General features: G+C 44.7%; 1 protein-coding gene across 1 annotated transcript in view; it reads left to right on the plus strand.

Moving 5' to 3' along the window:
• Positions 1-25,410, plus strand: part of fstl5 (follistatin-like 5) — a 724,566-nt gene extending 699,156 nt beyond the window's left edge. The window contains exon 15 of the mRNA XM_067992568.1: positions 23,466-25,410. Coding sequence (XP_067848669.1) covers positions 23,466-24,168 — 703 coding nt within the window. The 3' untranslated portion in view covers positions 24,169-25,410. The remainder of the gene's footprint in view (positions 1-23,465) is intronic.
• Positions 25,411-25,664: the final 254 nt, after the last annotated feature.

The following is a 25,664-nucleotide window of genomic DNA, read 5'->3' on the forward strand; positions in this document are numbered from 1 at the left end:
TGCTGCTGCTGGTGACCTCCTCTGCCACCTCGAGCCAGGCCTTCTTGGTGGCAGAGGCAGGCCACTTCCTCCCGTCCGCTGGGTAAAAGACATCCCTCCTCCTCCTTACCCCATCCAGTAGCACCTGGACTGAGGCACCACTGAATCTAGGAGCAGCCTTTCCCCTGGGCTGCTCCATTGTCTTATTTGCTCCAGGAGCAGCCATTGGAGGAGTGCCACTTTAAATAGAGCTCCTCCAGCTGACAGCCTGTGATGCGGGTGCGCAGTCCATCCACTGCGCAGGTTTCCAACGGCACTCCTGGAAGCCACGTTAAGTGGCTCCAATTTACCCGTTATTGCAGGGGGAGCAGACGGATTTTACTGGGCGGGTTACCCACGTGCCCAATCACCCCCTCCTCCCCCCCGCTGCCATCCCGCCTCCCCGCTAATATCGCGGCCAAAATGTCCAATTCATGGTGCTCGCCATGAAATGGATTGCTCCAGCAATTTCTGGTCCAATTATTAAAAGGAGTGCATGAGAGGAGATAGGAAAGAACCTAGAGAAAGACACGGGTTCAGGGCTAGGGCAGGGGCGAGGTTTGGCTTGGCGAGGGAATACTTGGAAAAGAGACATTTTCAGGAATGTTATAAAGTTTCAGGTGAAATACAAATAAAAATACGTTCAGTAGATATTGGCCCTAGTCCCAGCAAAGAGCAACTGGTATCCTTGAGAGGTTTCTAAATTGCCATCTTTAAGCAAGAGATTTGGTGGACTGGAGAAGTGATTATTATTGATTTTCAGCATTGTGCATAATATTAGTTTTTGCAATTTTTTGCAGCCAGCGTAACTGTTTTTTCTGATCAGTCAACTTTAGTATGTCATCATACCACCAATGTATAAAGCGTTGCAAAAAAGATTTGCTAGCACATGGCTTGATTATTTATCCCCATCCCCTCCAGATATCTAGTCCTTCTGCTCCACAAGATATATCTTTTATCAGTGTTTCATCATTAACCAGTATGAAAGAAAACAAATTCACCAGTTACAGCATTAAACAGAAACTACTCTAGTCCAGCATTAAATGGCAGCATATTAGGAATCTCACTCAGAGGCCTCAACATAACTGATAACTGGTGCAGCAGGAAATGCTCTTTAGTGGTTGGGGCAGGGAAGACAGTCATGTATATTGTATGTAATCATATTATATCTGCACGTTCATTGTCCCTGAAATAGAAAATGTTTCATTTTCGCACACTAACATCCCTCACAGTGATGAGCAAAAAATTCACACCAAAAAGGGTAATCTTGTCCTTATCAAAAAAACGTTAAGATGGGAAACAGCCCTGAATGCAGCGTGGTTGTGTGCAGTACAACAGAGTGATAAGATGTAGGTTTGTGCCAGCAATCTTTAAGGCACTGTATTACTGATCTCAGTCACATTGCTATGGAAAAGTATTGAGCTGAGTGAATTCCCACAGAAAGAGAAGGCAAATCAGTTTTCAAGTATTTATTGTGCTCTTTGTAATATAGGTAATGTAGTCCACCCTCAATACACCAGCAGCTGGTTTCAGAGCAGGAAAGAGGAGAGGGAGTTGAATGGATGGTCACAATCTTAGTGAGAAAGACGTCCAGGCGCTCCTCACACTTGTTGGTGGTGAGCGTGGAGGGAGCAGGGAAAAGGGTTTAAGGAGACGGTAAAGAAAAGCTTGGGGGTATCTTAGCTGTTCAAGATGATCCTGGAGTAGTGAACGGTTTGAGCAGAGTGACATAAAGTGCGATAGCTATTCATGTTGTCCAGTCAGAGTGACGGATGGTTAAATCTTGGACTTGAGGGAGAAAATTTACGGACCATACCAGGGGGATCGACCAAGATGGGACAAAGACATAAAAGATGGACATGAGGTCGTGGTTGAGACAGCTGCAGAAAGATTGTGGTGAAAAGAGGTCCAAAGGTAAGGGAGTAGATATTCAGGAAGTGCAGTTATAAGTGACTTGGGAGAGAGTTTTTTCAGCGACGGACACAGAAGGAAGTGGGTTTGGAAGGAGGTGGGGGTCTGGGTGGTGAGGGATACAAGGAAGTGTTTGGAGATGGCCTTGTCTATGATAGAAACCATGGGAATAGAGAGGCCATAAGACCACAAGGTTGAGGGGGTGGCTGTGAATATGGGCAGGAGAGTTTATATGGAGGGAGAGGTTTAGGGAGGAGAGGAGGGCAGTGTTCAGAGGAGAGTGGGGAAGGGGAGCTGAAATGAAGATTGAAATCATCAAGGATGAGGAGTCACTCAGTGTAGAGGCTGTGGGAGAAAAGGGGGGAGGTTATCCCAGTGATAAACTTGAGATGGGGCTTGGAGGTATGGTAGACAAGGATTTTATAGATGAGGTGAGAGGTGTGGAACAAGGTGAAGTGCTCGAAGGAGGAGTAGCGGAGGGGAGACCAAGGTGTGATTTGGTAATAAGGGCCATACAGCCACCATGGCAGTTTGGGCAGGACAAGTGATGGAAATTATAGCCGGGGGGAAAGCTTCAGTAAAGGGCATGATGTCTCCACCAGTGAGCCAAGTTTCCATCAAAACCAAGATGTCAATGCCATCATCCACAAAAAGGTCATGGATGGCAAGGGCCTTGTTTGTGAGTGGACATTCAGAAGGAATATGCAGAGAGGGGAGGTGATTGTTGGTCCACTGGCAGAGTCCAAGGCAGCAACGATGGGTGGTATGAGCAGGACAGGAAGAAAGTTGGTGAGGTTAGCCCCCAGCAGGTGTGCTGATTGGATAGGTAGGCAAGATGCTGCAATTGGTATTTTACTGCTCATAAGGAAACAGTGATGGGTGCCTTGATGAACCTTTGGGAGAATAGCAAGAGAGGCACAGAGGGCACCTGTGGGCTTATATAATGAATTCAAGCCTGGAACTGCTGCAGGAGTGTAGGAAGGCAGAAGAATAGTGATGGTTTGGGGTAGGGATTGGGGGGAGGGCAAAATACCCAAGAGGGGAGAAATGAAAAGTGGCAGGACTGGATGACAGGAAAGGGAGCAGACAGGAGAGAAGGATCTGTGAGAGGGCAAGAGAGATAGAAGTAATGGGCTCAGGTTCAGAGCAGCAGCCAAAATGCCCATGCAAGTGGACACAGAGGGAATTCTCGTTACATAGAAATGGCAGAGATTAGAAGAGACATGCCCTGGATGTAAAAAGGGGACCTTCCCCCTTACTCCCGGTGCCTTGTGACAAATGAATCGAAAAATTTGTTAGACTCAGTACATTCAGTAACTTTATAGTACAATAAAGTGTTTTAAAATATTTAAACAATCAACTGTTAGTCCACCTCTGCAAAACTTCACTACATCAGCAACTTTACCAAACATTAAATTGCTCGCGAAGCAAGGTTCACAAATTCAAAAAATATTTTCTGTTTTTTACTGAGTCTCCCTCTGCAGGTTCAGTAGATAAAGGCACCTCAGACAATGCTTGGCTCTACCCTTTGCTCAGTGTGTATCTCTCCCTCTCTCCGTTGGTGTATATCTCTCCTTCAGTCAGTGTGTATCTCTCCCTCTCTCCATTGGTGTATATCTCTCCTTCGGTCAGTGTGTATCTCTCCCTCTCTCCGTTGGTGTATATCTCTCCTTCGGTCGGTGTGTATCTCTCCCTCTCTCCGTTGGTGTATATCTCTCCTTCGGTCAGTGTGTATCTCTCCCTCTCTCCATTGGTGTATATCTCTCCTTCGGTCAGTGTGTATCTCTCCCTCTCTCCGTTGGTGTATATCTCTCCTTCGGTCAGTGTGTATCTCTCCCTCTCTCCGTTGGTGTATATCTCTCCTTCGGTCGGTGTGTATCTCTCCCTCTCTCCGTTGGTGTATATCTCTCCTTCGGTCAGTGTGTATCTCTCCCTCTCTCCGTTGGTGTATATCTCTCCTTCGGTCGGTGTGTATCTCTCCCTCTCTCCGTTGGTGTATATCTCTCCTTCGGTCAGTGTGTATCTCTCTCCTTCAGTCAGTGTGTAGCTGAATCATAGAATCGTAGAAAGTTACGGCACAGAGGAGGCCATTCAGCCCATCGTGTATGCGCCAGCCGAAAAAGAGCTATCCAGCTTAATCCCACTTTCCAGCACTTGGTCCGTAGCCCTGTAGGTTACGGCACTTCAGGTGCACATCAAAGTACTTTTTAAATGAGTTGAGGGTTTCTGCCTCTACCACTCTTTCAGGCAGTGAGTTCCAGACACCCACCACCCTCTGGGTGAAAAGATTTGTCCTCAGCTCCCCTCTAATCCTTCTACCAATTACTTTAAATCTATGCCCCCTGGTCACTGACCCCTCTGCTAAGGGAAATAGGTCCTCCCTATCCACTGTGTCTAGTCCCGTCATAATTTTATACATCTCAATTAAATCTCCCCTCAGCCTCCGTTGTTTCAAAGAAAACAACTCCAGCCTATCCAATCTTTTCTCATAGCTAAAATTCTCCAGCCCTGGCAACATCCTCGTAAATCTCCTCTGTACCCTCTCTAGTGCAATCACATCTTTCCTGTAATGTAGTGACCAGAACTGTACACAGTACTCACGCTGTAGCCTAACCAATGTTTTGTACAGTTCTAGCATAACCTCCCTGCTCTTATATTTTATGCCTCGGCTAATAAAGGAAAGTATCCCGTATGCCTTTTTAACCACCTTATCTACTTGTCCTGCTACCTTCAGGGATCTGTGGACATGCACTCCAAGGTCCCTTTGTTCCTCTACTCCTCTCAGTATCCTCTCATTTATTGTGTACTCCCTTGCCTTGTTTGCCCTCCCCAAATACATTACCTCACACTTCTCTGGATTGAATTCCATTTACCACTTTTCTGCCTACCTGACCAGTCCATTGATATCTTCCTGCAGTCTACAGCTTTCCTCCTCACTACCAACCACACGGCCAATTTTTGTATCATCTGCAAACTTCTTCATCAAGCCCCCTACATTCAAGTCCAAATCATTAATATATATCACAAAAAGCAAGGGACCTAGTACTGAGCCTTGCGGAACCCCACTGGAAACAGCCTCCAGTCACAAAAACACCCGTCACCCATTACCCTTTGCTTCCTGTCACTGAGCCAATTTTGGATCCCACTTGCCACTTTCCCTTGGACCCCATGGGCTTTTACTTTTTTGACCATGTGGGACCTTGTCAAAAGCCTTGCTAAAATCCATGTAGAGTACATCAAACGCGATACCCTCATCAACACTCCTTGTTACCGCCTCAAAAAATTCAATCAAGTTAGTCAGACACGACCTTCCCTTAACAAATCCATGCTGACTGTACTTGATTAACCCATACCTTTCTAAATGACAATTCATGCTGTCCCTCAGAATTGATTCCAATAATTTGCCCACCACCGAGGTTAGACTGACTGGTCTATAATTACTCAGTCTATCTCTTTCTCCATTTTTAAACAACAGTACAACATTAGCAGTCCTCCAATCCTCCGGCTCTACGCCTGTAACCAGGGAGGATTGGTAAATGATGGTCAGAGCCTCTGCTATTTCCTCTCTTGCTTCTCTTAAGAGCCTAGGATACATTTCATCTGGGCCTGGCGATTTATCTACTTTCAAACTGGCCAAACTCTTTAATAGTTCCTCTCTCACTATGTTTATCCCATCTAATATTTCACACTCCCCCTCCTCCTTAACTCGAATCTCTTCATCATCCCCCTCTTTTGTGAAGACAGTCGCATAGTATTCATCATACCCACATCTTCCGCCTCTACACATGGGTTACCTGAATGAAGTGAAATGGGGTCAAATGAAGTGAAATGGGGTCAAATGAAGTCAAATGCTGTCTCTCATGGTCAGTGTGTATCTGTCCCTCGGTCAGTGTGTATCTCTGTCCCTCAATCAGTGTGTATCTCTCACTCCCATGGTCAATGTGTATCTCTACCTCAGTTGGTGTGTACCTCTCCCTCGGTTGGTGTGTATCTCTCAGTCAATGTGTATCTCTCTCATAGTCAGTGTATATCTCTCCCTCGGTTGTTGTGTATTTCTCCCTCAGTCGGTGTGTATTTCTTCCTCGGCTGGTGTGTATCTCTCTCTCTCGGTCGGTGTGTATCTCTCGTTCTCGGTCGGTGTGTATCTCTCCCTCAATCGGTGTGTATATCTCTTTCTCGGTCGGTGTGTATCTCTCCCTCGGTCGGTGTGTATCTCTAACTCTCGGTCGGTGTGTATCTCTCCCTCGGTCTATGTGTATCTCTCCCTCGGTCGGCGTGTATCTCTCCCTCGGTCGGTGTGTATCTCTCCCTCAGTCGGTGTGTATCTCTTTCCCTTGGTCGGTGTGTATCTCTTTCCCTCGGTCGGTGTGTATCTCTCCCTCGGTTGGCGTGTATCTCTCCCATGGTCGGCGTGTATCTCTCCCTCGGTCGGTGTGTATCTCTCCCTCGGTCTATGTGTATCTCTCCCTCGGTCGGCGTGTATCTCTCCCTCGGTCGGTGTGTATCTCTCCCTCGGTCGGCGTGTATCTCTCCCTCGGTCGGTGAGTATCTCTCCCTCAGTCGGTGTGTATCTCTTTCCCTTGGTCGGTGTGTATCTCTTTCCCTCGGTCGGTGTGTATCTCTCCCATGGTCGGTGTGTATCTCTTTCCCTCGGTCGGTGTGTATCTCTCCCTCGGTCGGCGTGTATCTCTCCCTCGGTCGGCGTGGATCTCTCCCTCGGTCGGCGTGTATCTCTCCCTCGGTCGGTGCATGTCTCTCATGGTCGGTGTGTATCTCTCCCTCAGTCGGTGTGTATCTCTTTCCCTTGGTCGGTGTGTATCTCTCCCTTGGTCGGTGTGTATCTCTTTCCCTTGGTCGGCGTGTATCTCTCCCTCGGTCGGTGAGTATCTCTCCCTCAGTCGGTGTGTATCTCTTTCCCTCGGTCGGTGTGTATCTCTCCCTTGGTCGGTGTGTATCTCTTTCCCTCGGTCGGTGTGTATCTCTCCCTCGGTCGGCGTGTATCTCTCCCTCGGTCGGCGTGTATCTCTCCCTCGGTCGGTGCATGTCTCTCATGGTCGGTGTGTATCTCTCCCTCAGTCGGTGTGTATCTCTTTCCCTCGGTCGGTGTGTATCTCTCCCTTGGTCGGTGTGTATCTCTTTCCCTCGGTCGGTGTGTATCTCTCCCTCGGTCGGCGTGTATCTCTCCCTCGGTCGGCGTGTATCTCTCCCTCGGTCGGTGCATGTCTCTCATGGTCGGTGTGTATCTCTCCCTCAGTCGGTGTGTATCTCTTTCCCTCGGTCGGTGTGTATCTCTTTCCCTCGGTCGGTGTGTATCTCTTTCCCTCGGTCGGTGTGTATCTCTCCCTCAGTCAACGTGTGTATTTCTCCCATGGTCGGTGTGTATCTCTCTTTCTCGGTCGGTGTGTATCTCTAACTCTCGGTCGGTGTGTATCTCTCCCTCGGTCTATGTGTATCTCTCCCTCAGTCGGCGTGTATCTCTCCCTCGGTCGGTGTGTATCTCTCCCTCAGTCAACGTGCATCTCTCCCTCGGTCAGTGTGTATCTCTCCCATGGCCTGTGTGTTTCTCTCCCATAGCCTGTGTGTATCTCTCCCTCGGTCAGTGTGTATCTCTCCCATGGCCTGTGTGTTTCTCTCCCATAGCCTGTGTGTATCTCTCCCTCGGTCAGTGTGTATCTCTCCCATGGCCTGTGTGTTTCTCTCCCATAGCCTGTGTGTATCTCTCCCCCGGTCAGTGTGTATCTCTCCCATGGCCTGTGTGTTTCTCTCCCATAGCCTGTGTGTATCTCTCCCCCGGTCAGTGTGCATCTCTCCCTCGGTCGGCGTGTATCTCTCCCTCGGTCGGTGTGTGTCTCTCATAGTCGGTGTGTATCTCTCCCTCGGTCGGTGTGTATCTCTCCCTCAGTCAACGTGTATCTCTCCCTCGGTCGGTGAGTATCTCTCCCACGGTCGGTGTGTATCTCTTTCCCTTGGTCGGTGTGTATCTCTTTCCCTTGGTCGGTGTGTATCTCTTTCCCTTGGTCGGTGTGTATCTCTCCCATGGTCGGTGTGTATCTCTCCCATGGTCGGTGTGTATCTCTCCCTCGGTCAGTGTGTATCCTTCCCCCTAAGTTGACGTGTTTCTCTCTCCCTCAATCAGTGTGTATCTCTCCATCGGTCAGTGTGTATCTCTCCCTCGGCCGGTGTGTGTCTCTCACAGTCGGTGTGTATCTCTCCCTCGGTCAGTGTGTATCTCTCCCATGACCTGTGTGTATCTCTCCCATGACCTGTGTGTATCTCTCCCATGGCCTGTGTGTATCTCTCCCTCGATCGGTGTGTGTCTCTCACAGTCGGTGTGTATCTCTTCTTTGGTCTGTGTGTTTCTCTCCTTCGTTTGGCTTGTATTTCTCCCTCGGCCTATGTGTATCTCTCCCTCGGTCGACATGTATCTCTCTCCCTTGGTCAGCATGTTTCTCTCCCTCGGTTAGTGTGCATCTCTCCCCCGGTCAGTGTGTATCTCTCCCCCGGTCGGTGTGTATCTCTCCCCTGGTTAGTATGTATCTCTCCCCTGGTTAATCTGTATCTCTCCCGGCCCGGTCAGTGTGTATCTCTCCTCCAGTCAGAGTGTATCTCTCCCCCGGTTAGTGTGTATCTCTCCCCCGGTTAGTGTGTATCTCTCCCTCGGTTGGTGTGTATCTCTCCTCCAGTCAGAGTGTATCTCTCCCCCGGTTAGTGTGTATCTCTCCCTCGGTTGGTGTGTATCTCTCCCCTGGTTAGTGTGTATCTCTCCCCCGGTTAGTGTGTATCTTTCCCTCGGTTAGTGTGTATCTCTCCCTCGGTTGGTGTGTATCTCTCCCCTGGTTAGTGTGTATCTCTCCCCTGGTTAGTGTGTATCTCTCCCCCGGTTAGTGTGTATCTTTCCCCCGGTTAGTGTGTATCTCTCCCCCGGTTAGTGTGTATCTCTCCCTCGGTTGGTGTGTATCTCTCCCTCGGTTGGTGTGTATCTCTCCCTCGGTTGGTGTGTATCTCTCCCCTGGTTAGTGTGTATCTCTCCCCCGGTTAGTGTGTATCTCTCCCCTAGTTAATGTGTATCTCTCCCTCAGTTGGTGTGTATCTCTCCCCCGGTTAGTGTGTATCTCTCCCCCGGTTAGTGTGTATCTCTCCCCCGGTTAGTGTGTATCTCTCCCTCGGTTAGTGTGTATCTCTCCCTCGGTTGGTGTGTATCTCTCCCCCGGTTAGTGTGTATCTCTCCCCCGGTTAGTGTGTATCTCTCCCCCGGTTAGTGTGTATCTCTCCCCTAGTTAATGTGTATCTCTCCCCCGGTTGGTGTGTATCTCTCCCCCGGTTAGTGTGTATCTCTCCCTCGGTTGGTGTGTATCTCTCCCCCGGTTAGTGTGTATCTCTCCCTCGGTTGGTGTGTATCTCTCCCCCGGTTAGTGTGTATCTCTCCCCCGGTTAATGTGTATCTCTCCCTCGGTTGGTGTGTATCTCTCCCCCGGTTAGTGTGTATCTTTCCCTCGGTTGGTGTGTATCTCTCCCCCGGTTAGTGTGTATCTCTCCCCCGGTTAGTGTGTATCTTTCCCTCGGTTGGTGTGTATCTCTCCCTCGTGTTGCTCTTTAACCTCTGGTTTAGTGAATTCTATTTAGCTGGGATCAACTGTTTCAAAGTTGAACTGAAATGAACAGAACTTAAAAAAAACAATGAAACAACAGATGTTATCTAAGCTTTATGAGCAGGAGTATTAAGCCTTAACAAAAGTGGTTGACCCTAGGTGCAGGGCTGTCTGTGACTGCTCAAGAGCTGCAAAGCGAACATTAATCTCTTTGTTGAAAGCCAGCTTCTCGTAAGAGTCAGGTTCAACTTGTGAGAAAAGGAAATAGAAATGTCAACATTGATTTTGATTACTTCTGACCAGATTCTGATTTCCCATCAGCCACTCCAAAATTCAGACGGTTCAAATCCTAAACAAAAGACAATACTTTGACTACGTGTCAGGGGGTTGGGGTAAGTAGGGGGAGGCCTCCCTTGACAGCCAGTAAACTGGATGTTTTGAGTTGCCCCCACGCCACTTGGTGACTATTGGGGAAATAGGTGTTGCTCGTATATAATGGTGGAGATCACCATGAAAATTTAAAGTAGGAAAGAGCAGGAAATACAATGTAGAAGTAATGTTTGTCAGTGATGGACTTTGGAGTCTGATACTTAAGAGGTGCACACATTTAAAGCACGCTGTAACCAAAATGACATTTTAAACACTTTGAGCAGTTTGGATTTCCTTTGGATTGTTCTATGTGCACACACTGCTGTATTTCTTCCAAACATGCAGACTGGAGATATCATTTAAATGGGACTAAAATTAATATTTTTGTGAAACTGAATCAGAATCAATTCTGATTTCAAATCTGTAAGCAACACTACTGCGAAACATTCACTTGCCGATACCTTCAAAAGTGTAGTCTGTCCCCGGTGGAATCATTTCGAACAAGATAATGATTTGTTGTTCTGATAGAAGTAGTGTGACACTGCAAATTATTGAGTACAACTACCTGTGCACGCGTCCCACCTAAAGTCCCACTGACAAAGCTTCTTCACATGGTGTTCCATCTCAAGTAACCACTGAGTAAGGATGGCTCAGTGACTTCAGAGTACTTGTTCAGCGCAGTAGGAGATATTTACACAGAGAAAAGATTTTGTTTGATTCCTGAGTAATCAGAGAGCTATCCCATTTGAAAGAAGTCTGAGAATGTTTCGTTTTAAGTCGCAGCTCTGATTTTTTAAACTTCCAAATAATGCAAAACAGGCAATCAGCAATAATGAAATAATAATTGTAACCTTTAATTATAATGACTTAAATGACAACTGGAAACAAAACAAAATCGCCATAGGATTTAGAGTTAAGTACAGTACACATCATAATTAATATGTATTCCCGCAATCAAGTTTGCTTTTTCAATGTTGCCTATCATTTATGCTTTGATTTATGCAGATTTTGAATTTAGCCTTGCACATCTTCAGAAGAACTTAACTCTTCTAAGTACTACATTTTGGCAAAGGTGCTAACTCCATCTATCTAAGATTTATCTTATAGTGCATAAAAGTCTTAAATAACAACTTCCACTTCGCTAAAGCATGCAAAGCAATAAATGACTCCTATGCTCATAAAATACATTAGCTGTCGGCTGAGGTGTTTAATCAAAGGCAAACTGCTATTGCAGGAGAGACTGATAAACAAAGTTATCGCTGTTTATATTGTATTTTAGTGAGACTTCGTGAGATAAATTTTAAAAGTTTATCTACATTACCATTCAATTACAAAGTAGCTATCTGAAATAGAGAATTCCAATTTCCAAATGACTGCCTTCAGGAAATTTTAAAAGAAAAAAGTTTTCATTTGCTGGTAAATTTTGCAGTAAAGCAGGCTATCCCAGACACCCAATAGATTTTTTGTAATATTAATGCTTATAAAAATATGAAATTATTGGAGGTTTTTTTATATATTGATTTAAATAATTCAATTTGAGCAGATTTACTGTCCACTTTGCTTCTTCTGGCCAAATTTTGTAATTTTGAGATATCTGATAGATGAAGATGTGGGGGTAGAATTTCCACTTTGGGCACAATCAGGAAATTGCACCCAAAACGTGCTTGAAATTGCACTGGTTAGGTTACAGTTCATGTTTCTGCTAAAATTCATTTGCATAATCACAAATGTAAAATCTTCCATGAACCAACGCAATCAGGCAGCATAATAGAATGTAATCGTTTATTTTTTGTCCATTAAAAAGTATTCCTTGGTGTATTTAAGAGTGGTAACTCTGTGCAGCTTTTTATTAATAGGTTTGTCAGCAGAAATAAGAGTGTCCAATCCTCCACCTATGAGTAAACTGATTTAAAATCATTGAAAATGACTTAAAAAAATTATACTGAACCATTTAATAGTTTCATTGGTGTGCACTAGTCAGTTTCTTGGTAAATTAAACATTTTTTGATATGAAACAACTTTAAAAACGTGCTTAAACGTGCCTGTGAGCTTAAGAAAATGAGTGCAATTTGAAGAGCCTTCCCGAACCACCACAATCGGTGGAATCTCGCAACTTCAACCTGGGGGGGGGGGGGCGTGGCCGGTTTTGTGGGCGGAGCCTGATCCAGGCTAATTGAATCTTGATCCAGCCTAAAAGATCGGGAAAAACTCTAAAGTAAGTGGTTTTGGGCCGAACTCACTTACGTTTTCAATTCTCCGATCTTTTGCGCTGGTTCAGCCGATTGCACTGGAACCTGGGCGCAAAACTAGCGGAAATCCTACCCCTGTGATGTTTGAAAGTGAAGGGTGTCAATGATTCTAAGTCACAATCTCAGGATTTTGTTACATAGTTATTGTAATGTGATTGAGTAATGGCATTAAAAAAATAAAGCAAATACATAAAGTATACAACAGATACATGTCCTTGTAGACATAAGGGAGCTGGTTTTGCCATTTTGCACTTGGTCATGAAATAATCACCTGGTTGGAGCGTAAAAAGAAAAATTGGCGGGGAATGTGACAAGGCTGTAACGGAGGCTGCCCAATTTCCTGCCCATTTAAATCAGGTGGGGTCCATTAGGGACTAACGATTTCCCCCTCCTGTATTTCCCACTGTACTTTCTGCCCCGCCAATTATTTAACAACCCAAGCACAAAAGAGAAAATTGTGTCCCAAGAAATCTGCAAAGACAAGGCTGAGTGGTGATGTGAAGTTAAGGATCTTGGAGGTCAATTGTAGCCATCCATCCTCCTAGATATACAGGGGTTGGGGGGGTAAAATACAATTTCACCGTGGGGGCATATCAGAGCATGGAGTGGTTGAAGATGAGGGAGGGGGAATTGAGCCAAAATATCAGTGAACGGTCAACAATGGAAATGGAGATGGAGAAATGAATGGGGGTGAAATTCAACTGCTGCAGGGGCGCAAAACAGGCAGTCATTGATCGACTGCCCATTGTACACCCCGTTATATGCCCTGTTATACACACTGTTATACACACTGTTATACACCCTGTTATACACCCCGTTATACACCCTGTTATACAACCCGTTATACGCCCTGTTATACACCCTGTTATACACCCCGTTATACACCCTGTTATACACCCTGTTATACACCCCGTTATACACCCCGTTATACACCCCGTTATACATACTGTTATACACCCCGTTATATGCGCTGTTATACACACTGTTATACACCCCATTATATGCCCTGTTATACACCCCGTTATACACACTGTTATACACCCCATTATACACCCCATTATACACACTGTTATACACCCCATTATATGCCCTGTTATACACCCCGTTATACACACTGTTATACACCCCATTATACACACCGTTATACACACTGTTATATGCCCCGTTATACACCCCGTTATACACCCCGTTATACACACCGTCAAACACCCCGTTATACACCCCGTTATACACCCCGTTATACACCCTGTTATACACCCCGTTATACACCCCGTTATACACACTGTTATACACCCCATTATACACCCCGTTATACACCCCGTTATACACCCCGTTATACACCCCGTTATACACACCGTTATACACCCCGTTATACACCCCGTTATACACCCCGTTATACACACTGTTATACACACTGTTATACACTCCATTATACACCCCATTTTACACACCGTTATACACCCCGTTATACACATTGTTATACACCCCATTATACACACTGTTATACACCCCATTTTACACCCGTTATATGCCCTGTTATACACCCCATTATACACACTGTTATACACCCCATCATACACCCCATCATACACCCCGTTACACACACCGTTATACACCCCGTTATACACCCCGTTATACACCCTGTTATACACCCCGTTATACACCCCGTTATACATACTGTTATACACCCCGTTATATGCGCTGTTATACACACTGTTATACACACTGTTATACACACTGTTATACACCCCATTATACACACCGTTATACACACTGTTATATGCCCCGTTATACACCCCGTTATACACCCCGTTATACACCCCGTTATACACCCTGTTATACACACTGTTATACACCCATTTATACACACTGTTATACACCCCGTTATACACCCCGTTATACACCCCGTTATACACACTGTTATACACCCATTTATACACACTGTTATACACCCCGTTATACACCCCATTATACACACTATTATACACCCCGTTATATGCCCTGTTATACACCCCGTTATACACCCCGTTATACACACTGTTATACACCCATTTATACACACTGTTATACACCCCGTTATACACCCCATTATACACCCTGTTATACACCCCGTTATACACCCCGTTATACATACTGTTATACACCCCGTTATACACCCCGTTATACATACTGTTATACACCCCGTTATATGCGCTGTTATACACACTGTTATACACACTGTTATACACCCCATTATATGCCCTGTTATACACCCCGTTATACACACTGTTATACACCCCATTATACACCCCATTATACACCCCATTATACACACTGTTATACACACTGTTATACACCCCATTATATGCCCTGTTATACACCCCGTTATACACACTGTTATACACCCCATTATACACACCATTATACACACCGTTATACACACTGTTATATGCCCCGTTATACACCCCGTTATACACCCCGTTATACACACCGTCAAACACCCCGTCATACACCCCGTTATACACCCCGTTATACACCCCGTTATACACCCCGTTATACACCCTGTTATACACCCCGTTATACACCCCGTTATACACACTGTTATACACCCCATTATACACCCCGTTATACACACCGTTATACACCCCGTTATACACACTGTTATACACCCCATTATACACTCCATTATACACCCCATTTTTCACACCGTTATACACCCCGTTATACACATTGTTATACACACTGTTATACACCCCGTTATATGCCCTGTTATACACCGTGTTATACACCCCGTTATACACACTGTTATACACCCATTTATACACACTGTTATACACCCCGTTATACACCCCATTATACACCCTGTTATACACCCCGTTATACACCCCGTTATACATACTGTTATACACCCCGTTATACACCCCGTTATACATACTGTTATACACCCCGTTATATGCGCTGTTATACACACTGTTATACACCCCATTATATGCCCTGTTATACACCCCGTTATACACACTGTTATACACCCCATTATACACCCCATTATACACACTGTTATACACACTGTTATACACCCCATTATATGCCCTGTTATACACCCCGTTATACACACTGTTATACACCCCATTATACACACCGTTATACACACTGTTATATGCCCCGTTATACACCCCGTTATACACACCGTCAAACACCCCGTTATACACCCTGTTATACACCCCGTTATACACCCCGTTATACACACTGTTATACACCCCATTATACACCCCGTTATACACACTGTTATACACCCCGTTATACACCCCGTTATACACCCCGTTATACACACTGTTATACACCCCATTATACACCCCGTTATACACACCGTTATACACCCCGTTATACACCCCGTTATACACACTGTTATGGACCCCATTATACACTCCATTATACACCCCATTTTACACACCGTTATACACCCCGTTATACACATTGTTATACACCCCATTATACACACTGTTATACACCCCATTTTACACCCGTTATATGCCCTGTTATACACCCCATTATACACACTGTTATACACCCCATCATACACCCCATCATACACCCCGTTACACACACCGTTATACACCCCGTTATACACCCCGTTATACACCCCGTTATACACCCTGTTATACACCCCGTTATACACCCCGTTATACATACTGTTATACACCCCGTTATATGCGCTGTTATACACACTGTTATACACACTGTTATACACACTGTTATACACCCCATTATACACACCGTTATACACACTGTTATATGCCCCGTTATACACCCCGTTATACACCCCGTTATACACCCTGTTATACACACTATTATACACCCATTTATACACCCCGTTATACACCCCGTTATACACCCCGTTATACACCCCGTTATACACCCCGTTATACACACTGTTATACACCCATTTATACACACTGTTATACACCCCGTTATACACCCCATTATACACACTGTTATACACCCCGTTATATGCCCTGTTATACACACTGTTTTATGCCCTGTTATACACACTGTTATATACCCTGTTATATGCCCTGTTATACACACTGTTATATGCCCTGTTATACACACTGTTTTATGCCCTGTTATACACACTGTTATATGCCCTGTTATAGGCCCTGTTATACACACTGTTATATGCCCTGTTATAGGCCCTGTTATACACACTGTTTTATGCCCTGTTATACACACTGTTATATGCCCTGTTATACACCCCATTTTACATCCCATCATACACCCCGTTATACACCCCTTTATACACACTGTTATACACCCCATTATACACACCGTTATACACCCCGCTATACACACTGTTATACACCCCATTATACACATTGTTATACACCCCATTATATAGACTGTTATTCACCCCGTTATACACCCCATTATACACATTGTTATTCACCCCATTATACACCCCATTATACACATTGTTATACACCCCGTTATATACCCCGTTATTCACCCCGTTATTCACCCCATTATACACCCCATTATACACATTGTTATACACCCCGTTATATACCCCGTTATACACCCCATTATACACATTGTTATACACCCCGTTATATACCCCGTTATTCACCCCGTTATTCACCCCGTTATTCACCCCATTATACACATTGTTATTCACCCCGTTATTCACCCCGTTATTCACCCCGTTATACACCCCATTATACACATTGTTATACACCCCGTTATATACCCCGTTATTCACCCCGTTATTCACCCCGTTATACACCCCGTTATACACCCCGTTATTCACCCCGTTATTCACCCTGTTATACACACCGTTATACACACAGCCCAATTTTCCTTTCCATCGACTTCAATATAAAGGAAAATCAGACAGGGTGTTTAACAGGCAGCCAATCTGCTACAAGCTGTTTTGCGCCCCCACTGAAGTTTGATTTTACTCCCACTGCCTGAATGACTTGAAGCAACGTCACAATCCGGAGCCAGCTGAACTTTTTTTGATACCGTAAAATGTGATCTGATAATACAAAAAGGTGAAGCCACTCAGACATGAAAGCAACTGGATGGAGTCTGTATGCTCATTTTTGATATACATATTTAAATTATAATGTAAAAAATAGTATTCAGAAAAAAATCCCTGGGTAGCTGATTATGATGGAAATGCATCCCTAATGATAGTAACTTACATATTGCTGTGACACTCATGAGATGGGTGTCCTCTGATGGTGTACATTTCATACATCATCACAAGTCACTGTGTATTCTATGAGGATGAATTTCTGTGGCGGTTCTCCCTCTCTTCCACTGTAACTTCGATTGAAGAGCTGCAGAAACCCTGGGAAAACAGTGTAAACAATTTTTTCTGCAGCTCTTGCGCTGAAATTACAGTAGATGACCAGGAGATCTCCCGTGGAAATTCACTCCCATATCAGGAGTTAAGGCACATAATGTAGACACAAGCCAATCACACCAGAAATTTCCAGTGTTCAATAGCAACAACAACAACTTGCATTTATATAGCGTTTTCAAACGTCTCCAGGTGCTTCACAGGAGCGTTATCAAACAAAATTTGACATCGAGCCACATGAGATATTAGGACAGGTGATCAAAAGCTTGGTCAAAGAGGTAGGTTTTAAGGAGCATTTTAAAGGAGGAGAGAGAGGTAGAGAAGTGGAGAGGTTTAGGGAGGGAATTCCAGAACTTAGGGCTAGGCAGCTGAAGGCTGTGGTGGAACGATTAAAATCGGGGATGCACAAGAGGCAAGAACTGGAGGAGCGCAGAGATCTCGGAGGGTTGTAGGGCTGGAGGAGATTACAGTGATATGGAGAGGCATGGCCATGGAGAGATTTGAAAACAAGGATGAGAATTTTAAAATCGAGGTGTTCCCGGACCGGGAGCCAATGTTGGTCAGCAAGCACAGGGGTGATGGGTGAACGGGACTTGGTGCGAGTTAGGATATGGGCAGCAGAGTTTTGGATGAGCTAAAGTTTATGGAGGATGGAAGATGGGAGGCCGGCCAGGAGAGCAATGGAATAGTCGAGTCTAGAGGTAACAAAGGCGTGGATGAGGCTATGTCCCCGCGTCCCAGTATTGAAGTCTAGGAGACCTCCAAAAACAGTTACAAATGTCTCGGCAGCCAGAGGCAATAATCCAGCCTCTAACCTGTAAATCCCCATGGTCCCTTTAAATAGCGTTGGCGGGGGACCTCCAGGCACTCTAAGACACGTTCAGATGGCCGAGGTTAAGACTGTGCATTGAGTTCAGCGTTAAGTCCCAAAATGGTGTCTATCACTTTAAATCAGCATTGCACACTGATTGAGGCCATTTTACATGATTCCAGCGTTCGTTATCTGCGCCTGCACAAACTCCTATACCAAGATGGCGTCTGGCGCACATCACGTAGGAAACGTGTGTGCACATCCAAGACGCCATCTCAGATGTCGGAGAGGTCATGTAGCGCTGAAACAATGGGCACTACATGGCCAAATTTAGCGCCCAAAGTGTCTGCAAAGGGATATAGACAGGTGAAGTGAGTGGGAAAGAAGGTGGCAGATGGAGTATAATGTGGGGAAATGTGAGGTATTCACTTTGGTAGGAAGAACAGAAAAACAGTATATTTTTTAAATGGTGAGAAACTATTAAATGTTGGTGTCCAAAGGGATTTAGGTGTCCTTGTACACGAAACACAGAAAGTTAATATGCAGGTACCACAAGCAATTAGGAAGGCAAATAGTACGTTGGCCTTTATTACAAGGGGGTTGGAGTAAAAGTGTAAGGAAGTCTTGCTGCAATTATATAAGGTCGGGTGAGACCACACTCGGAGTACTGTGTACAGTTTTGGTCTCCTTACCTAAGGAAGAATGTATTTGCCTTAGAGGGGGTGCAACGAAGGTTCACTAGATTGATTCCTGGGATGAGGGGAAATTATAATGGGGAACAAAGAAATGGCAGAACAATTAAACACATACTTTGGTTCTGTCTTCACAAAGGAGGACACAAATAACCTGCCAGAAATGTTGGGGAACCAAGGGTCTAGTGAGAGGGAGGAACTGAAGGAAACCAGTATTAGTAAAAAAATAGTGCTAGGGAAATTAATGGGGCGAAAGGCTGACAAATCCCCAGGGCCTGATAATCTACATCCCAGAGTACTAAAGGAAGTGGCCCTGGAAATAGTGGATGCATTGGTGATCATCTTCCAAGATTCTATAGACTCTGGAACGGTTCCTACAGATTGGAGGGTGGCAAATGTAACTCCACTATTTAAAAAAGGAGGGAGAGAAAAAACAGAGAATTACAGACCAGTTAGCCTTACATCAATAGTGGGGAAAATGCTAGAATCTGTTCTACAAGATGTGATAACAGAATACTTGGAAGGCATTAACGGGATTGGACAAAGTCAGCATGGGTTTATGAAAAGGAAATCATGCTTAACAAATCTGCTGGAGTTTTTTGAGGATGTAACTAGTCGAATAGATAGGGGAGAACCGGTGGATGTGGTGTATTTGGATTTTCAGAAGGCTTTTGATAAGGTCCCACACAAGAGGTTAGTGTGCAAAATTAAAGCACATGGGATTGGGGGGAATATACTGGCATGGATTGAGAATTGGTTGACAGACAGGAAACAGAGAGTAGGAATAAACGGGCCTTTTTCCTGGTGGCAGGCAGTGACTAGTGGGGTACCGCAGGGATCACTGCTTGAGCCTCAGCTATTCACAATATATATTAATGGATTGGATGAGGGAACTAAATGTAACATTTCCAAATTTGCAGACGACACAAAGCTGGGGTGGAATGTGAGCTGTGAGGAGGATGCAAAGAGGCTCCAATGTGATTTAGACAAGTTGGGTGAGTGGGCAAGAACATGGCACATGCAGTATAACGTGGATAAATGTGAGGTTATCCACTTTGGTTGTAAAAACAGAAAGACAGATTATTATCTGAATGGTGATAGATTGGTAAAGGGGAGGTGCAACGAGACCTGGGTGTCCTTGTACACCAGTCGCTGAAAGCGAGCATTCAGGTGCAGCAAGCAGTTAGGAAGGTGAATGGTATGTTGGCCTTCAATACAAGAGGATTTGAGTACAGGAGCAGGGATGTCTTACTGCAGTTATACAGGGCCTTGGTGAGACCACATCTGCAGTATTGTGTGCAGTTTTGTTCTCCTTATCTGAGAAAGGATGTCTTTGCCATGGAGGGAGTGCAACAAAGGTTTACCAGACTGATTCCTGGGATGGCAGGACTGACGTATGAGGAGAGATTGGGTCGACTAGGCCTATATTCACTAGAGTTTAGAAGAATGAGAGTTGATCTCTTCGAAACATATAAAATTCTAACAGAACTAGACAGACTAGATGCAGGGAGGATGTTCCCGAAGGCTGGGGAGTCCAGAACCAGGGGTCATAGTCTCAGGATACAGGGTATGCCATTTAGAACCGAGATGAGGAGAAATTTCTTCACTCAGAGGGTGGTGAATTCTCTACCACAGAAGGCAGTGGAGGCCAAGTCATTAGATGTATTCAAGAAGGAGATAGATATATTTCTTAATGCTAAAGGGATCAAGGGATATGGAGAAAAAGCGGGAACAGGGTACTGAGTTAGACGATCAGCCATGATCATTTTGAATGGCGGAGCAGGCCTGAAGGGCCGAATGGCCTACTCTTGCTCCTATTTTCTATGTTTCTATGTTTCTGTGAGAGGCTTGTCCAATGAGAAGAGATTGAGTAGAATGGGCTTATACTCTCTGGAGTTTAGAAGAACGGGAGGTGATCTCATTGAAACTTATAAGATTCTGAGAGGGCTTGACAGGGTAGATGCTGAGAGGTTGCATGCCCTGGCTGGAGAGTCTAGAACTAGGGGGCGTATTCTTAGGATAAGGGATCGGCCATTTAGTACTGAGATGGGGAGAAATTTCTTCACTCAGAGGGTTGTGAATCTTTGGAATTTTCTACCCCAGAAGGTTGTATGTATTCAATCGTTGATTACATTCAAGGCTAAGAGCGATCGATTTTTGGACTCAAAGGGAATCAAGGGATATGGGGATCGAGCGGGAAAGGTTGAAGATCAGCCATGATCTTATTGAATGGCGGAGCAGGCTCGAGGGGCGTTATGGCCTACTCCTGCTCCTATTTCTTATGTTCTTAGCGGCATTGCATTAATGCGTAATAAAACACAGTTGTTCTAAATGTCTTAACATTTTAGGGCCTTTTCATGTGATGGCCAGGGAGCTACAGAGTTGGATATTTTACAGGTTTCATTCGTTAACACCATGGGGGTTAAATTGGTTAACCCCCGAAAATGGGCGCTGGGATCGTGGTGCCCGATTAACCTGCGCCTGGTCGTTGAGATGCAGGTAGCACGCAGCCTGGTGATTTCAGTGATTGCTGTGAGCAGCCAGTGCTACCTGCGCTGTTGAGTGGCTGTATGGGACTCAGATATCGGGAGTGGCTAGCACCACTTAAAGGCAGCCTGCACCTCTTAAAGGGGAGGTGCACTATGGCTGCAGGAAGTGGTGGAAGTCAATGGTGAAGTGAATCTGTGGTGCAATATAATGAAGCATGGTGATAATGGGAACTCTGGAATTTTTAATGAGCAACAACTTGGCAACTCAAAGTTTGCGGGACTCTGATATTTTCAAAGTATAAGATACGGGTCTGAACGGAGTCTGAACAGAGATCAGAAATTGCGCACTTAAACACAGGTCCCGTCCTTATGTTTAAAAACTGTTGATTTATTTAAAAACATGGAACAAAGGTTGCTCACAACTATATCCCACATCCTCCAACCTGCACGCCAGATCCCACCAATCTGCCAATCTGAGTTTGCACTAGAGGCCTTAGTGCAAGAGGTGGACAGAAGGAGGGGCATCCTGTATCCGCAGTGGGGCAAGAGTCCCCCCCAAACATATGCTTTCGAAGCAGTGGGAGACAGTGGGGGAACGAGGTCAATGCCAGGAGCATAGCACCACGAACATGGATGCAGTTCAGTGCTTTGATATGAGTGGTCAAGATGCATGAGTTCAAGTTTCAAGAAGCATCTCCTACCAACTGCACCACTAGCCTCATCCACTGCTCCACGCACTACACCCCTCGTCACCCAACTACCAACAAACTCTTTCAATCAGTACTCAACTCTTCCAATCAGATTCTTCATCTCACCCTCACACATCACCACTGTTGCAAGCTGCATACCCACAACTCACAGGTCACACACACTGGCATCTATTCAACCATGACAGCCACATCACCCAAACAGCTTGCAGGACACTCACCGATACACGGCCCTCTTTCTTGCAGGAGAAGGTGGTGCATAACAGGAGGCAGCAAGTGGCAGTGGCTCCATAGAACATGAACCTGCTCTCCTCTCTCAGGATGACTGGCTGGCCCACCCCTGCGACTCTGCCAGTGCCCTTGCTGTTGTCTGTCAGCTAGCCAGCCCACTCCCTGTAGAGTATTAAAATTTTATTATTGGAACATAGGAAGATAGAAACAGGAGACAGCCATTTAGCCCCTCGAGCCTGTTCTGCCATTCAATGAGATCATGGCTGATCTGTGACCTAACTCCATATACCCGCCTTAGCCCCATTTCCCTTATTACCCTTGGTTCACAGAAATCTATCAGTCTCAGACTTAAAATTAACAATTGAGCTAGCATCAACTGCCATTTGCGGAAGAGAGTTCCAAACTTCTACCACCCTTTGCGTGTAGAAGCATTTCCTAACTTCACTCCTGAAAGTCTTGGCTCTAATTTTTAGGCCACGTCCCCTAGTCCTAGTATTCAAGTATAGGAGACCTCCAAAAATAGGTACAAATGCATCAGCAGCCAGAAGCAATAATCCATCAACTAACCTGTAACTCCTGCATGATCCCTTGAAATAGCGCTGGGAGGGGGGTGGTCCTTCCTGCCCTTGAACTCCTGTTCAGCTGTACGAGGTTAAGACCATGCGATGGCTGGAGTGTGGAGTTCCAATATAGCAGCAGTCCCTTTAAATCAGCTTGGCACACTGATTTGGGTCATAACCTCCCTCCTTTACATGCTGCCATTCGTTAGGTGCGCACGGGTAAACGCCTTTACCATTATGGCGTTCTGCACACGTCACATCGGAAGAGTGCACATACATCTCGGACGTCATTTTCGGGCTTAGGAGTCCGCGTAGTGCCTACACAACGGGCGCTATGCGGACCAATTTAGCCCCCATTATTTCACAATTGCAGTTTCTTAAGTACAAGTCAGTGCCCTTGTAATTATTTCTGCTTATTCAGGCATGTTTCCCTATTATCTATTCATTGTTGAAAATGCTGCAAATATTCAATGCTACTCTGTGTACCTCTATTTACAGGTTTGGATTTATTCTTCACAAAGGTGAACCAGCCCTTCACAAAATTGACCTTGAAGCTATGACATATATCAAGACCATCAGTTTGAAAGACTATAATTGCGTCCCACAGTCAGTTGCCTATACTCACCTAGGTGGATATTACTTTGTTCATTGCAATGCTGACAATACTGGAGCAACTGAACCACAGATCATAGTTGACAGTGTCACAGATTCTGTGATTGGATACAATGGTGATATAACAGGTGCTCCTTACATTTCTCCAGATGGACATTATTTGGTCAGTATAGATGATCAAAAGGGTCTCATGAGAGTCCAGTCCATCACCATCCAAGGGGAAATCCTACAATCCTTTGACATTCACACCAACCTTCACATCTCCGATGCCACCTTCCAACCTTCTTTCACTGAAGCCAACCAATACAATGTCTTTGCCAGCTCTGGAGTGCAAACGGATGTGCTCTTTGTGGAACTCTCCACAGGGAAAGTGAAGATGGTGAAGAGCCTGAAAGAACCCATGAAGACAGAAGAGTGGCCATGGAACAGTAAAAACCGAGTGATTGTGGACAGTGACCTGTTTGGCCAGTATCTGATGACACCATCCAAGGAATCTTTGTTTATTCTGGATGGAAGGCTTAATAAGTTAAATTGTGAGATCACTGAGGTGGAAAAAGGCAACACAATAATTTGGGTTGGTGAAGCATAAAACGATAAATTACTTATCTAACCCCTGGTATAAAGTTTTCCACTGCACTTAATCTGCAACTTACATTACACCAATTTTGTTCTATTATACGCTACGAAAGATACCTAATTAAATGTAAAACAAGTTTGCAGATGCAGGAACTTTCAATTGACATAACCATAGATAATAATTGGAATTTCCTAATTTGTTAGTGCTATTAACAACTAAGAGGTAGGTTATAACTGTTAATTTAAATTGTACAACAAGGCAGTTCTGTAGCTACTACATGTTTTAGCTATACAAAATCTAAAAGCTGCAGGGAATTATAGAAGACATACTAAAACCCATTTGCGTGTTTTGTCCCTCTTTTTCCATTTTTGCTTACATACAGAATTGACTTTTGCTTGTGGGTTCCAATTCAAAAATGCTCTTACTTAACATTTCAAATCCAGAATTGTAACACCAGAGTCATATTTTCTTTGTCAGCTTTTTTGTGCCTTGAAGGGATAAATTTCCAGGAAGCAGGTTAATTATTCCCATTGTGGCTACACATTACTTGTCACACTAGGAGAAAAAAAGCTGTTCAGAACCTTGTGTACCACTATTAATGCCGAAAGCAGATCTAAACAAGTACTGACTGATTCAGTGACACAATAGGTAGTGCTGTCTTCAATATTAGTTTATTGGTCATGGATAATGAAGCAACCAGTCCCTCTTCCTCAGTAGTCATACTGACACTAAACCAGCCTACATCAAACTGTTCACACATTTTCAGCAATGTAATGGAAATCTGTCAATCTGTAGTTAAATGTGTCAGAGGCAAATTGTGCCGTGTTCCAATAACGGCTGACGATATTTTTAGATTTCCTTTGAGTCTTTCTGGATTTACTTCTTAATCAACTAGTTATGTCTTGTGATCAGGATTTTATACCCATGATCATGTGTGTATATAGCAGCTGCTAGGGTCTGTGATTGTCAGCTATTAGTTGGGAAAATATGGTATGTGGGAAGAATCTGATTCTCTGCTCTACTACATTGTAGCTGACTGATAAACTGTTTAGGTTTGTAGTGACTAAAATGTTTCCCTTTTTTACCAGTAATGTTCTATCTTGTGGACATCTACAGTGTGAAATGTCTCTTACGTAAACGTCTGTCCGTCAAATATACATTTTTCTGTGTCATGTAATGGATTCCATAATTCGTGAATGTTGTATATGTAGAAATTTGCTTGACACTGGAGGCAAATAAAGATCTTACATTTTACATTTTGCTGTCTCAGTGATTCCGAATCTGCTGAAACCTTTGTGTAATATAACAACATTAATGGCAAGTGAACATTGGAATTGTTTCTGAAAGTATCATTGTACACATTTTTTGAGAGGCTCAAATTATTGATATTGATCCGCAGTACTGGACACCTGAAAATGCAGGCAATATACTATACGGACAGTGGCTGGAAGTTTCCTTGGAGCTGCTCCCACACCGCCACTAACTTTGCGGGAATTGGGGCGGAAACC

This window comes from Heptranchias perlo, chromosome 1, assembly GCF_035084215.1.
Source record: "Heptranchias perlo isolate sHepPer1 chromosome 1, sHepPer1.hap1, whole genome shotgun sequence".
Taxonomy (NCBI): Eukaryota; Metazoa; Chordata; class Chondrichthyes; order Hexanchiformes; family Hexanchidae; genus Heptranchias; species Heptranchias perlo.